The 15,693-nt window shown below is 43.3% G+C and overlaps 2 protein-coding genes across 2 annotated transcripts; both read right to left on the bottom strand.

Moving 5' to 3' along the window:
- Positions 1 to 414: 414 nt before the first annotated feature.
- Positions 415 to 4,750, bottom strand: LOC108266323 (uncharacterized). Its single transcript, XM_017469438.3, has 2 exons — positions 2,848 to 4,750; positions 415 to 2,245 (listed from the first exon to the last, which is right to left on the bottom strand). Exons 1-2 carry the CDS (start codon positions 3,139 to 3,141, stop codon positions 1,067 to 1,069), a joined length of 1,473 nt encoding a protein of 490 aa, XP_017324927.1. The 5' UTR covers positions 3,142 to 4,750; the 3' UTR covers positions 415 to 1,066.
- Positions 4,751 to 5,488: 738 nt separating this feature from the next.
- Positions 5,489 to 14,502, bottom strand: ino80e (INO80 complex subunit E). The gene is made up of 8 exons (XM_017469430.2): positions 14,359 to 14,502; positions 13,957 to 14,039; positions 13,798 to 13,868; positions 12,405 to 12,457; positions 9,764 to 9,836; positions 8,282 to 8,399; positions 7,919 to 8,017; positions 5,489 to 7,140 (listed from the first exon to the last, which is right to left on the bottom strand). Exons 2-8 carry the CDS (start codon positions 14,035 to 14,037, stop codon positions 6,934 to 6,936), a joined length of 702 nt encoding a protein of 233 aa, XP_017324919.1. The 5' UTR covers positions 14,038 to 14,039; positions 14,359 to 14,502; the 3' UTR covers positions 5,489 to 6,933.
- Positions 14,503 to 15,693: the final 1,191 nt, after the last annotated feature.

The raw sequence follows: 15,693 nt of genomic DNA, 5'->3' as shown, positions 1-15,693 counted from the left end.
AAGTATTACCTTTTTTCCCTAGCCTACTAGGTTTAAATGTTATAATGCTATTGTATACAGTGTTGTACAATCAAAAAAGCTTCAGTTGTGCTCTCTGTTTTATATCTGTACCACTGTTATTGTGGAGAGGTGTGAATTTTTTTTGCCCAGCAGGAGGCTCTGCTCACCAGCAGACTCAAGATACTCCATACACAGAAACCCAACAGCGTCCTGACTAATCTTAGAACACATTTGCGGCAGTAAAATATTTCATTTGTATATACACTGATTGAAAATGTCCAATAAGACACTTTCCTTTCTGCCAGCGGAATGGAAAACCGATGTGATGCTTGTAAGGGTTAATCAACATTTCATCGAAAAAAGAAAAAAATTTTAAAAAAGATTTATCAGAACAAATGACATGAGTACCCAAAATCTGTGAACAATCCTTTATTCCGTGTTGGATTTGGTGCATGTTTCTCAGTTTCACTGAGGAGATGTTGATTGGGCACAAACACCTGACTGACACTCAACACCAAGTTTACATTGTTACTGATTCAGATTCAGAACGTTCTGATATTCTTGTTTAACAACAAGTGGCACTTGTGCAAATATTTCACCAAGGCAAAGCTGGGAAAAGTATTAATGGGGAAGAGGGAAGAGACTGAACTGCATTGTATTGTACTGTACGAGAGCTCATATCATGGTCCCTACGATACCACTCACATTTCAATTTACATCAAAAACATTCGCATTATCCCTTCCGTTCTGTAATTACCATTTAACTTTCCACTTTTTTTCCCAGTCGACTGAACACACCAAAGCTACAGCAACTTTACAGAGTGTAAAAGATGAATTACTAAGACCTCAGATCCATACAAAGATCTTCATGTCAGTCGCCAATCTTTTGATGTAAGAGCTGAATTGTGCGTCATAAATAAACCTAATTCCGATTCACGTACGCGTTTTGGTGTAGACTGCATTTTAGCAGCAAACAAGCACTGACAATGATGTAATACAGTATAAATAAGCCTGCGCCAGATCCATGCACTCATGCACAAAAAAAAAAAAAACACCTCCCGCTGTCTCACTCCCCAATGAAAGCTTCCTGTATGTTTTCCGCCGTGTTTCCCAACACTCCCCCAATAATTCCCACCACCGTATTAATCACGTGCCCAAGTCCCCTCTGTCCCCTCCAGACTAGCGTGCCTATCCCTTGGCCGAATGACCAGCCCTGCTTGCCCGCCTCTGAGCCCACCGCACCCATGTACCCACCAAGCCCCTGGAACGTGCACTCTACTACCTCCATGCCGAGGTCCCAGACCTCACCCAGTGCACCGATCACCAGCCCCAGAGCGTCACTCATTAGCGTTCCTGTACCTGCCAGTCCCTCCTGGCATGAAAGCAACAAAGCGCCTGTTAACGTACTTATCAATGTGTACAGTGAGCACACACCATGCTCGCCCACTTGGTATGCTACGCTGCCTACATTCTCAACACCCGAGACTACACCAGAGCCCAGGTTCTGAACCAAGCTGAAGCTGTCGCTGGGCAGCGACGCTAGCACGGCTGCGTCCTCTTGTAAGACGTAGCCGATTTGAGAGGGGAGGTTGGTGAGGGTGGAGACCGCTGGAGAGAGTGGAGCGTACAGGAGAGAGACGATAGAGGACAGGACATAGAGGACAGTACTGTTCTCTTGGGACTCGGAGCTTTCTGTTTCGGTAACGCTTTCATCCAGGCTGGGCTCAGACTCAGTTCTATCTGCTGTCGTGCTGGGCACCTCGTCCTCGTCACTGCTTTTGTCTGTCTCGGCTGTGTGTACGTCTTCTTCAGGAACTTCAGTGATTTCCAGTGCCTCATCTTCCAGACTTCCTGTCTCTCCACACCCACCAGAGAAAAGCTCCTTAACGTCAAGCAGTTCCTCCAGCTCCGTCACGCTCATCAGCTTCAGCTCCCCTTCACCTTCCTGGACCACTCCCATACCGAAGCTGCCGAGTCCATCAGGAACGTCACAGCACACTGCCGACCACAGCACATCTGCCTTCGTCTCGCTCAGACCCCCTACGCCGCTCTGAACATACACGACCCCCCCTGCATTAGAGCACTGTGGCACGGTCCTGCTCTCTACCAGCCCTGCAGTAAGAGCATCCACTTTGTGCAAAGGGGACGCCGAGTGTGATGAAGCGACATCCCGGTCCTTATTGTACAAAGCCGGAACGTGTACACGGGACTCTTCTCCGAGGACTTCTGTCTCGCTTGGTTTGTCCTGCAGACGCATTTGAGAGACAGAAGAAAATGATTTTCATGATATATCTTTTTTTTTTTTTTGTTATGTTATTGTTTCTCGTATACAGCTTTCGATCACGTATAGCACTGCTACACTGGATCTAATAGCGGCAAGAAAGAAAAGTTTCCTTTGTGGCTGAATGAAAGAAAGAAGCTGTTCTAAGACGCAAATGTATGCGATGTCTCTAAATGGGGCCTTTCATTAATACATGAGAAAGGTCGATAAGAAATTTGCTGTAGTTTGTGTTTTGTTCTAACCCTCAGCTTCACATCTATTCCCTAGCCAGCCTTTTCAGATGCACTCAGTATCTTTACGCACGGTTCGTTTTGAAACCGTGGAATTCTCTAGAAGCTTCATTTGTTTGTAGATTAAACTCCTTGCACTGCTTGTACAGAGCCAGAGAGCTGTGATGAGCTTTCCAAACGACATAAAATACTCAAATCTGGTAAAATCGTGGAGTCATCTGCACCTAAATGCAATTTAACACCAAGCAGAGGCAGTGCAATTCAATTACAGCTTTGGCTCGTCGCATCGAATGCTTTCGTAGCAATGAAAAGAAATCGAAAAACGGATCTTCTTACCAACTCCTCGGCTGTTCCTTCGCCCCATGCGTTGTGCGGGCCTAGGTGCAGAGCCGTATAGACATCAGACTGGCGTCCAGGGTGATAGAGTGAAACAAAAGTGCGCCCAGCTCCCAGGCTGTGGCATCTCCTCTCCAGGCCCGACTCGGTGACCCGCTGTGGCGGGGTGTTTCTGTAGAAGCTCTCCTCACACTCGAGCCGCTCTGAAGCTGTGATGATGTGAGCCAGAGAGAGCAGACCCACGATCAGCGCTGCAAGCCCACACACATTGCTCCTCCGTGCTGCACACAGCATGGCCAAAACACTCTCCACTGCAGTCTGGCAGTGGCTGTAAATGACAGCGCTGAAGCAGTACTTACACTCGACAAGATCCTGCAAGTCACCCCCTCTTCCTCTCCCTCCCACTCTCTACACTCTGCTCCTGCTCTCTTGCCTACGCATTAAGAGCTTGGGTGCTTTTCCCCCCCTCCTGCTCCTCCCGTTTCATTCTTTTCATCTGACTAAATCAATTCCTCCGGTGGCGGTTCGGCTGTAACGTACACAAACCTGTGCACACACCCTCTCACGCCTATCCACATTACCTGTAAATCAGCATTCTTTAACACACACTTCAATATTCAACACATGCTGGTTGTGTTATCGTCGACGGGTATTTTTATTGACTTCGATGTGTATTTAACGTCTACGGGTTTTCAGTAAACCTGGATCTTATGTAAAAATAGAGCAAGGGATCAAAATGCTCATGCATACCTGTCATCATGGAACCACACACAAACCTGTTCTCGGAGTTTAAAGCATCTGTGTTTCAGCATGTCAACGGAAAGCATGCGAGCCTTCGTAAAACACGCATCACTGAACACAGCCATTTTACGACATTTAAACGATGCAGTAACTTGCTGAAAAACGTCTCGAATCCATTGTTTGTAACCAACTCTACACCTTGCTGCCAAATTCCAGTAAGAATTGCGCAACACTCTGTAGGTATGACAACCGTAAGCCGTGTGTGTGTGTGTGTGTGTGTTTTGTTACCCTACACTGCAGAGCTCCCTGTCTGAACTGGTCTCTTTGAGCTTAGGGCATGATAGGTGTGGTTGCAACACTCACTCTCCCACTTTATTTTTCTGTGTCTGTTTGTTTCACATTCAGACTACACCCAATGTTCTACACACTGCACACCCAAGTCTCAGTGTTCGCATATATTTCAGCGTAACTATGTCTAATCGAGCTTATTACCTACTCGATTATGCATCTATCCACCAAACGACAACTACCTCAATTTATGACGCAAGCATTCGTGAAACCTCAGAAACTCCTAGTTAAATGAAATGCAATCTTTGAGTCAAGCCGACATACAACACTCGTTAGCCAGTTATGTAAGTGTACCTCCTACCTAAAAACACGGACCGTTTAATAATGTACGGTACAGTTCATCGCATATGTATTCACAGTAAAGCACGGTGGTGGTAGGATTATACCGAGAGTTCTCTTTGGCTCTTGGTTGCTTTTCTGCCCTCTTTACCCTGTGCACTGTCTGTTAGTGGTGGGCGGGTTCAAAACACTGCTTCATGAAGCTTCGAGACCTTCGCGAATCTTTCGTTTCGAATCAGTGGTTCGGCGCGTGTGTCAAATCGGGCGATTCACGTGATTTCAGCAAACGCGGCTTCGCTACGTCATTACTAGAGATGCACCAACGTATCACTGACGATCGGTATCGGCTGATAGTTTAAAACCATCCGATGATCGGGGCCGATTGTATCCTGTCAATCAAAAGAGGGCGGGAAAACACATCGATTTCGTGCTGTGTGTAAGGATGATGTCTCTTGTGTGGAATGACAAAAAAAACTGTAGTCTGTAAGCTCTGTAATCTCTGCACTGCGAAACATTTTACACTGCGGCAGTGAAGCGGGAGTTTCGGCGTCGAGTCGTTTTTTTTTTTGTTGTTTTTTTTTTTGCCGAGCTGCTCGTGCTGAATAAAAGGGCCAGTACACTGTTGAAAGATTTAAATGAAAATGAGTTGACAAAAAAAATGTTTATATTTCACAGAAAAATATATTTGTAGAGTAGTATATTTCATAATCAGTTAATGTTAATAAATAAAAAGTTGATATTGTATATTAGCAGTTTGATGTTCAGTGATGAAGTAGAAATGCTTGTGTTTGTGGTGAGTGAATGTGAGACTAACAGGAGGATTTTTACAATTCAGTCAATTAATTCTGTTAATATGAATTAATAACCTTCAATAAGTTTTTATTTGCATTTCTTTCAGAATTCTGGAATGAATTATTATTCATTTAAAAGAAGGCATAAAAGGCAGAACCACCAATATATCGGATCGGCTGAGAAAGGTAGTATCGGTGCATCTCTAGTCATTACTGTTTCGAAACGTTTCAAAAGTCCCATAGTTCGCCACTAGGGGGTGTTGATCTCCAGGTGAACCAATGAACCAGTGTTTAATATAACATTTGAACTGTTCTCCAATCAGTTTTATCATGTACGTTTATAAATCTGAAACGATTCGATAGTGTCTGGACTGATCCGTGGTCAGTGTTAATCATCTGATGTGAAATCCCACCAAATTTCCCGATAAAAATAAAGAAGACATGGCCAGATGTTGTGGGTTATTACATAAACGAGAGAGAAATTTGGACTGTTTCGCATTTATTAACCTTCATTTTTCATGACCAAAATAACCTATAGTTATTCACAATGAGGAGCCTACAGGTTACAAAACCAAGCTCATTATCATTTATAGCACAGCAGTGACACCGACATGGCAATGTGTGTATCAGGCACACAGGTGACAATAAAGTGTATAATATTCCCAAAAAAATGACTCAACAGACAGACAGAATTTGTGCCATGATTAATATGTCGATAATCTACTAAGCCCTTGAAAGCATACTGGGATTTAGCTTCTGGTTAATTACTATTCTAAGTTTATTACATCGTATAATTACATAACAAGCCGAATCTGCGTGTGTTTAAAAGCCACTAATTCGAATAGGTGTACAGAAATTGAGTCCTCCAGAAGTTGAAACTCTCTTCCGTACCTCATTATATTATCACTTTGCAGAACGCATGGCTTCTGACTAAAGCTCGTACTGATAACTTGTACTCGTTTTCCATGTCACGAGGGGGAAATGAACACGAAAATCGGATTCAGTTCTCTTCTTCTTTTTTTTTAAATTACAGAGCTAATGAAAAAGGATCACAGTGTTAACAAAAATGAATTACAGTTCACCATATTTAAAAACATTTTACCTCGAGGTCACAGAAACCCTGTGAGATCACCGCTGGATGTTGAACGTGATAGTAGCAGCTAGGAGAGCATGTCTCTGTTTTTCCAAATAGTCACAATGTAAGAATATCTAGTACGAATGGCCAGATGATTGATTTTTAAAAAGCATCTGATGTCCTTGCTGAGTAATGAGAGACATGGGTTCTGTAACAGACAAGTTTGCTTACATAAATGCTGAATTATGCTGAGTCAGCAAACTCTGATTAGACTTACGATCATTCGGACATACACGTGCTTTACTTGATCCTGAATTTGTACATACACGTGTGTCTGCCAAAACTCTGTGCTTTTTATTTAATGAATATCATGAGCTACCTGGCTAAAACTCAGTTTCAATGGAAAGGCTTCCATTTGATAAAACTCTGTCAATAGAGGAAATCCAGAAGCAGGACTTCGGCCGTACTACTTTCAGGCATGATGGTGCGGGATGTATCCGAGTTGGTCTATGACGTGCATCCAAAATTTCCGTCCCGATTCGAAACCCGAGAGCTCTGACTGCGAGTTCCTATAACGAGACTGTCCAGGAGGAATATTGTATTTTCCAGTTGACTTTCCGCCCCAGACTAAACAATGACATGGCTTACATTTTAAACCTATAAACAATCCTATGCACTGCTTTAATTGTTAGATAGTTGCAATTAAAGTGTAAAAATGGTGGAGAGGAAACAATTGCAGCATGACTATAGCAAAAAAACAAAAAACAAAAAAACAGCTGGATAAACGGCGTTTCCTTGAGGTTTCTCTTCACTGATATTAAAGAAACACTAGAGTCTTTGTCCACTTCACCTTCACTCATTAGGAATGTCAATGACTAGCTCTGCTTCCTCTCCCTCTCCTCTCTCCTCCTCTCCTCCATCGCTTTCTCCATCACTCTCTCCTTCCTCCTCCGCGGTGTCTCCGCTCAGCATCTGCCGCGGGACCCAGCTGAACGGCCCAGACGAACCCGCACCCGGTGCACTGCCTGCTGGGTAGTTCGATGCTAATGGAGGTACCACCTGGGGGGGGGTAAAGAGAATGTGAAAAAAGTTATTTTGACAACCGCACACCAAAAATGTACTGCTCCACCAGTCGATGTTAGTGATCACAAGTAGAGCTTTGGATTTCAGCTAAATTTTCACGAAAAATGAATGTTAAATATTTGTTATGATGTTAACCGAAAAAAAGAAATTATTTGACATACTTAGGACAGTAATTTAATAATTTGCCTGAATAAACTGTATATCAGTCTCACTGTTCACACTGTCCTTTCTCCGTCCCCCCCACTTTTTTTTTACTTTTTTTTTTCCTTGCTCTAATGCACCCTAATGCACTAATGGACCTTTTCTCTGCTCTTCAGGGATTTATCCGAACTGTTTATATATAAATAGTTTAATAAGATGCGATGCTGTTCCCTTTCCCTGGAATATGTCTTGTTTAATAGTTAGAGACTGTACTATAAAATGGTGCTGTTTCACCTAGGTGCAATTTAAATCTTAGACAAAACAAAACAATCTACACAGTAATGATGGATCCCTTTCCTTAATAAATAAATGACCAAGTTTAATACCCCCCCGCCCCCCCCATTTATTTTATCGGGTTCTCTTCGTCTATTTTAGGACTTATATTATAGAAAATTCTAAAGGGTTCACAAACTTTCAAGCACCACTGTACATTGTAATTGTCCATTTATAATAAATAAGTCATTGAATTTTTGTTTGTTTGTTTGTCAGAGAAGTAATCGAAGCCATTTCAGACTTCCTGTCCTCTTTTCCTCTCGTTATCTCTCGCTCTCACCTTTCCTGCAGACTCTTTTCTCTGTTTTGGTGGTTTTGGTTTTCTCTCTTTCCTCACTCGCTCAGCAGAGGGAGCCAAATAGTCAGGAGGGAAGGGTAACTGTTCACCACACACACACACACAATCCACCGCCATGTCCGCACGCACAGTCCCCACCCCATACGATATGGATCCAAAAATAAGCAGATGATGTGACGAGACAACAACAGAAAAGAGAAACAAAAGGAATGAATGAATAAGATGTCAAAATAACAAACGAACAGGACGAATATACGAAACGTTCAACGACGATTTAGACTAAAAAGCGATACGCTGATGTCAGATGAGGGAAGTGAAGTGGGCTGTGCTGTATAAACTCCTCACCGCGTTGAGATACTGAGAAGGTGCTGAAGCCTGGAGAGCGCTCGCTCCGGGGCGAGAGAGGAGAGAAAGCTGTGGGGACGAGGATGACGCGAGGGACGGACCTCCGGGACTTCTCCTCCTGAGGTTTACACAGGTTAATGCTGAGGTTACACAGGAATGTGCTCGAGCATCAGTCTCTACACCATACAGGGCACTTGTATAGTCTTAGGATAAAATAAAGACTACACTGCTGATTTAAAAAAAAATAAAAATACATTTCAAAAAACAGATAAGAGTAGGCCACACGAGGCTTTTATGCACATCGGATTGCGATGATGCTCACGGTGCTCAAAATCTGAATACATTTTCTGTCAAAAACAGATTTCGATGGTCAAACAGTACATTATATTAACTGTGGAAAAAATAAAGTGGTACAAGTTTGCATCTCCATTTCTAAATACAGTTGAGGTCAAAACCATTCGCCTTGCACAATCTGCTAAAGGTTAAACTTGTTTTTTTTTTTGTTTTTTTTTAAAAACAAGAGCGATCATAAAAATTGCATTTAGTTGTTTATTTAGTCCCGCCCTGAATAAGCTATTTCACATAACAGACGTTTACATATAGTCCACGGGACATAATACTAACTGAATTTACACAAATGAACCCGTTCAAAAGTTTACATACCCTCGATTATTAATCCTGTGTGTCGTTACCTGGATGATCCACGACTGTGTTTATGTTTTGTGAGAGTTCTTCATGAGTCCCTTGTTTGTCCTGAGCTGTTAAACTGCCCACTGTTCTTCAGAAAAATCCTCCAGGTCCTGCACATTCTTTACTTTTTTCAGCATCACCTGCATATTTGACCCCTTTCCAACAGCGGCTATATGATGTCGAGATCCGTCTTTTCACACCGAGGACGACTGAGGGACTCGTACACGACTATTACATAAGGTGCAAACATTCACTGATGCTCCAGAAGGCAACACGATACATTAACGGCCAGGGGGATGTAAACTTTTGAACAGGATGACGGTGTAAATTGTTATTATTTTGTCTTCTGGGAAACATTTAAATCTTAGGTAGCTTCTGAAGGGCAGTACTACATGAAAAAAAATAAGATCTGTAAACAAAACAATAACAATTTACACAGTGAAATAGCGGATTCAGGGCAGTACTAAATACAACACAAAATGCATTAGGATCCTTGTTTTTTTTTTTAAATTATTAACATTTTGCAGCTTGTGCAAGATGTATGTAAACTTATGACCTCAACTGTATGATAGAAACATTCTCTACTAATGCTGCCCACCCTTTGCCTTAATAACTTAATAAATGTTTTTCTTTTTTCCCCCATTCACAAAAACCATAGAACACTTTTGCCCTTAACTGCACTTCACATTTCTATACGATTTTCCAAGGCAGAATGAAGAGGTAAAAACATACAGAATGCAAGCAGCTACACAAATACAGGGTTAGCAACTTCAGCACTTATGATGGACTCACTTCTTTCCTGGTTCCCTTTCCCTTTCTCTTGGAGCCTCTCCCTCGCTGTCTGAGGAGGCTGTGGCATCCGAGTCTGTAACACATCCGCAGCGCACAGTAGTGGTGTATTAATCCGATAATAACACAACGATACACGATAACATGTTCTTATATCTTTCTTTCGAGAATCAGTGGAGTTTTTCTTGTGTGTTCATTTCCATGCTTGTGATCCTGACCTCATGTGTGTGGCTTATAAGAGGCCAACCTTGACGTCATGCTTGTTCCCATTATCGTCTTGCCGAAGAAGCAGATTCGAGATGTTAAGAAGTCTGGGAAATCCTCGGAAAACTGTATAAAATTGGTATGCTCAAATCTGCACTACATGGAGGGTGCCTTGACGTGCACCTCAGGTGACTTTAGTGTTCGTTTATTCGATATGGCTCAAGCATGTTCACCTCACACAAACAGGGTCGGGGGTTCGATTCCCACCGCTGCCCTGTGCGTGTGTGGAGTTTGCATGTTCTCCCCATACTGCGGGGGTTTCCTCCAGGTACTACGGTTTTCTCCCCCAATCCAAAGACATGCACGGTAGGCTGATTGACATGTCCAAAGTGTCCGTAGTGTATGAGTGGGCGTGTGAATGTGTACATGAGTGTCGGACTGGCACCCCGTCCAGGGTGTACTCTGCCTTGTGCCCGATGCTCCCGGGAATAGGCTCCAGGTTCCCCGTGACCCTGAAGGATAAGCGGTATAGAAGATGGATGGATATGACTCACGGTTTAAAAATTCTAACTTGTGAATTTGTTGAACTTTCAACCTTTTCCTATTTCTTATTTTCCTGTACTTCAGGTTACAATGGCAATTCGTTTGTTCTGACGAGCCTCAATGGAGTTGGGTGATGGTCGAGACCAATCTTGGATCTTGGCATTTGCACTTCTCGGACAAGCACTTACACAGCCTTGCCTTAATTGCTGCATAACGGATATTCGTCTAATTGCAGCGAGATTCTTCATCAGCCTCGCAAGCAGACACTGCAGGAGTGCGGCAGGGATGAAGTGTGCAACTGAACTGACTGCACGGCCCGCTAGGGAAAGGAAGGCGAGCTCCTCTGTGGCAGCTGAGGGTTCGACTGCTCGGCACCATCAAGAACAGAGAGAACAAGCATCCTGGATGTGCTTGGGCCAAATACAAGAGCTCTTAGTGGCAATGCATACACACAGCATGGTTAATTGCAAACCTAGACGGAACTTACTACAACTGCCTCACATGTAGAGAGACTGTGACATATACTTTCGGTAAATGTCATTCTCCAAGCTTGAGGCACACCTCGGAGGACAGTACTGATAGCCCACTAACAGAGCATTCAGAAAGTCAGAGTGTCACCCTGGAACATGGCATCAAGACCTCCTTGGCAAAAGTACTGCTTGATCTTAAACCTAACGCACTGCACCAAATGCCTGACCTATTGTGAAGTATATCAGCCCACGTGAGTGACTAGGCTATACTCCACAGTGTACCAGCTTCATTAAGAATCTCTTATAAGTGTACAGTGGAGGAGAGCTGTGACCTGGTATAAGAGCACATACATCACTATGGCGGCAGTGACATACGTGGAAACCACAGTCAATGCTGCCAGTAGAGAGACCAGCAGCCTTACTAATACATGATGCGTCTATGGAAGTGTAGGCAGGTTCTGCCTGATTCTAGATTTGAGACACCTCAACCGGCTGTTTGTGTGCTCTGAGGAGCACCATTATGGGTTTGGCTGTCTAAAGAGAGGACAGTCCATGGTGTCAAAGAAAGTGATTGCACAGGCATACTTGAGAGGCACTAAGCCTACTTCCTGGGCAACACTAATAGGAGTGGCTTGGGCAGACATTGTGAAGCGGCGTCATAGAGTTCACCGTCAACCTTATTAATGTTCTCATCACACCCCATGGTGCGTTTGAATAACGTTTGCCATCAATCAGAAAAAAGTATCTGGCCCAAAGTAATTTAGCAGACAACTGCATCGGTCCAACATTAGTACCGCCCTCTACAGAGTGATTTCATCCTCAGTAGAGTAGAGTGATGGGAATCATCAACACTTCTCACTTTCGGTAGAAAACAGTATCACTACCCTAGGAGTCATTTTAATACACAGTATGGTACAGTGTTACAAGATTGCCTGATTCTCATCTTCAGTTGAGCGCAGTATCAGTACCTGAGTGACTTTTATCGTTAATAGGAACAGTATTAGCACTCAATTGATTCTTATTCTCATATAAGATTCAGTATCAGCACTTGAGTGGATCTCACCATCGTAAAGGATCATCATCACACTCGAGTGATTATCATCCTTAAGAAGGAGCGAGAGTAAGTTTTCCGCAGTCATCTTTCCATGTGGAAAAAAAAAAAAAAAACGTAGAAGCATTTATAGTAAGCACTGCTCCAGGAAATGCACTCCTGTGAACATAACTGTGGTTCTCTGACTAAGTGGAGGACCGCAAAGCCATCCGAGTCACTCGGGTCGACGCAAAGGGCCAGAGGATGAGCATGACGTAGACGGGACCTATTATAAACTACACGTGAGCTTGTCTTGGTCACGAGATGACTGCCTTGCTATTAGTACTCAGCAAGAAAATGTGCAAACATGAAAACTAGGTCTTTGATGAAGACTTACCGGACGAGTCTTCATCCACCCGCTCATACTGTAACAATCTTTCCAGCAGGAAACTGAGACAGATGAGAAAGGCACATTAGTTCACATGTAACCACGAATATATTACTGCACATGCAAAGAAATGCTGTAGAGGAAAGATGCCTTCAAAATAATGAAATTAAATGTTTCTACATGAAACAAAGTCAATATTTGGTGTGACAAAAAAATAAAAATAAAAGTAAAAATATTAGTCTCAGGTGCAGTTAGTGTAGTTTTAAAAAGGAAATGAGCTGCAAGTGTTACTGAGCATCTTGTAGAACCAGACACGGTTCTTCTAGAGACTTTGACTGTCGTACTTGCTTCTTAATCCTGCAGCAAAAATCCAGCAGGAATCATTATGTTTTTTTGTCTGAAAAGTGTCTCTTACCACTTAATATGCTGCTTTCTTTACTGACATACAAACATGTTTCTGTAACATTTCATTTCACCTTGAACTCTTTGTCACGTTCCTCAAATCATTCCTGAACAGTTTTTGCAGTGTGTCAGGGAGCATTATCCTGCTGAAAGAGGCCACTGCTATTAGGGAATACCGTTGCCGTGAAGGTATGTATTTGGTCTGCAACAATGTTTAGGAATGAAGTGCGTATCAAAGTAACATCCACATGAATGCCAGGACCCAAGGTTTCCCAGCAGAACATTGCCCAGAGCATCACACTACCTCTACCAGCTTGCCGTCTTCCCATAGTGCATCCTGATGCCATCTCTTCCCCAGGTACATGACGTGCGCACACACACCTGGCTCTCCACATGATGTAAAAGAAACTGTGATTAATCAGACCAGGAGACCTTCTTCTGCTGGTCCAGTTCTGAGGCTCACATGCCAATTGTAGGTGCTTTCATCGGTTAACAGGGGGCAGCAAGCTGCGACGCACCGTGTCGTTTGACACCTTTCTATCAAAACCAGCAGTAACTTTTTCAGCAATTTGTGCTACAGTAGCTCTTCTGTGAGATCGGACCAGACGGGCTAACCTTCACTCCCCACACGCATCAATGAGCCATGGGTGTCCATGATCCCGTCACCAGTTCAGTGGTTGTCCTTCCTTGGACCACTTTTGGTAGGTACTAACCACTGCATACCGTGAACACCCCACAAGACCTGCCGTTTTGGAGATGCTCTGACCCAGTCGTCTAGCCAACAAAATATGGTCCTTGTCAAAGCCACTCAGATTCTTACACTTGCCCATTTTTCCTGCTTCCAACACGTCAACTTCGAGAGCTGACTCTTCACTTCCTGCCTAATATATCCCACTCCTTCCCAGGTGCCATCGTAACGAGATAATCAATCTTATTCACCTCACCTGTCAGTGGTTTTAATGTTATGTACGCGATTACATTGGGTTAAAAAGTGTTCAACCTTTTATCTCTGGAGACCTTCAGGAGCTTTCTCTGTGCTCTTCTCAGCTCCTCTTGAAAACATTCTTGCTCCTAAAATGAAACAAGCCCAAATGAAGTGGGGTTCATCAAACATCCTACGACACACCATCAATAAGCAAAGAAAGCACAGTTTACTTACATACACCAAAAATTTTAATTTACGCTTTAGGTTTTTGTATTTCCGCTTGTAGTCCACATCTAATTCGGCTTGGCCGTTCATGTCTGGAGAGAAAAAGACATCAAGGTTCAGTGAAATATACTAGAGGTCAAATCCTTCATGCAAACACAGTGCACTATATAGGACGTAAAAAGTGCTCATAATTATTTCATGTTCCTCTCATTAGCAATTAAGCACACTGATCTCGTATAAATTTACCATGATACCTGTCAGTTTATCTAAGAATGAGCTAAAATGTGAAATCATGAACTATGAGAGCAAAATAATCCGTTAGCAACTTCGCACAGCAGCCAGTAAGTATTAAGTACCACTGTTGCGTGGTTTTATTTTTTAAATGCGTTTGCAATGAGACAGGATACTGACCTGAATTACAGACGTGTTAGAAATTGAAATATATTATTGCACATGAATGAAGATCTCAAGGCGAACAAACAGTACGCGCTTTGTTTACTTCCGCATACGTCATAACCACGCGCCGCGTGCAACTGCTTCTTCTTCTTCTTCTTGTTGATAGCTGTTTAATCCTAGGAGCATTACCGCCACCTACCGTATTTTGTGAACTATATCCTAAAATAATGATGCTCTGCCAAGATTATAGGAGCATGGTAGGAATCCAGCGTCAGATGGCGCTGCGTGTTCAGCTCCTCCATCCTTTACCAGATCCCCACATAGTCCTGATCCATCCATCCATCCATCCATCCATTTTCTGTACGGTTTATCCTAGCTGGGTCGTGGGGAACCTGGGGCACAAGGCGGGGGGACACCCTGGATAATGATAATGAGTCTTTATTGGTCACACATACACAGTGAAATTATTTTCTTCGTAAGCTGGGGTCAGAGTACAGGGTCAGCCATGATACAGCGCCCCTGGAGTAGAGACAGTTAGAGCACAGTGGCAGCTTGGCAGCACCGGGGCTTGAACCCCAGACCTTCTGATCAGGAACCCAGAGCCTGGCCATGCTGGGGCTTGAACCTTCTGATCAGTAACCCAGAGCCTGGCCATGCTGGGGCTTGAACCTTCCGATCAGTAACCCAGAGCCTTAACCGCTATGTCACCACTGCCCTTCTGGATGGAGTGCCAATCCATTGCAGGGCACACTCACGCACCCATTCATACCCCGATCCAAGCACTGCACTATATTATGTCATGTAGAAATGTAAAAAGTGCTCTATACCCCATGTACATTTGCGTTTTACCCAAAATATTCTCTACACTTACCGACTTACTCTTAAAACTCTCAACTGAGCTTTTACGAAATACATCATACTTATCCCATACAAATAAAACCTGCTCCACAGTTTAACACCCCTCAACTGTCACACAGTCCATCTCTATGTTTCCTCATAAGTGCCAAAGTTGAATTTAAAGCCGAGTGTCCCAGTCTGAGCCTAGCTAATAACACTTCTTCCCTTCTATTCCTTCCCATGTACCATTTATTTGACAGTCTACCTGATTTTATAACGCCACCTGCCTCTGCTATATCTATCCCATCTTCTCTGCCATTCTTTATTTAGTTCTCTCCGAATGATTGTTTTCATCTCACCTTTCCCCATTGACCCTTTGCTTTTCCCAAGTGCACTTTTACCTAATCTATCCGTCACCTCGTTCCCTAATACCCCAATTTTGTGCTGGTACCCAGCAAAAATGTATCACCAGTCCCTTTGCCTTCACCCTATGCAACAGAGAGTAGAATTCCA

This window comes from Ictalurus punctatus, chromosome 1, assembly GCF_001660625.3.
Source record: "Ictalurus punctatus breed USDA103 chromosome 1, Coco_2.0, whole genome shotgun sequence".
Lineage (NCBI taxonomy): Eukaryota > Metazoa > Chordata > Actinopteri > Siluriformes > Ictaluridae > Ictalurus > Ictalurus punctatus.
This window is presented reverse-complemented; position numbering and strand designations above follow the sequence as displayed.

Bases quoted from the DNA above. Each gene is read 5' to 3' on its own strand.
- LOC108266323 (XM_017469438.3), bottom strand. From the start codon at position 3,141: ATGCTGTGTGCAGCACGGAGGAGCAATGTGTGTGGGCTTGCAGCGCTG. The intron at 2,246-2,847 runs GTAAGAAGATCC...ATGCGTCTGCAG, and splicing joins AAGGAACAGCCGAGGAGTTG to GACAAACCAAGCGAGACAGA.
- ino80e (XM_017469430.2), bottom strand. From the start codon at position 14,037: ATGAACGGCCAAGCCGAATTAGATGTGGACTACAAGCGGAAATACAAA. The intron at 12,458-13,797 runs GTTGAACACTTT...CATCTGTCTCAG, and splicing joins AAGGTCTCCAGAGATAAAAG to TTTCCTGCTGGAAAGATTGT. The intron at 8,018-8,281 runs GTGAGGAGTTTA...TGTGGTGAACAG, and splicing joins CTTCTCAGTATCTCAACGCG to TTACCCTTCCCTCCTGACTA.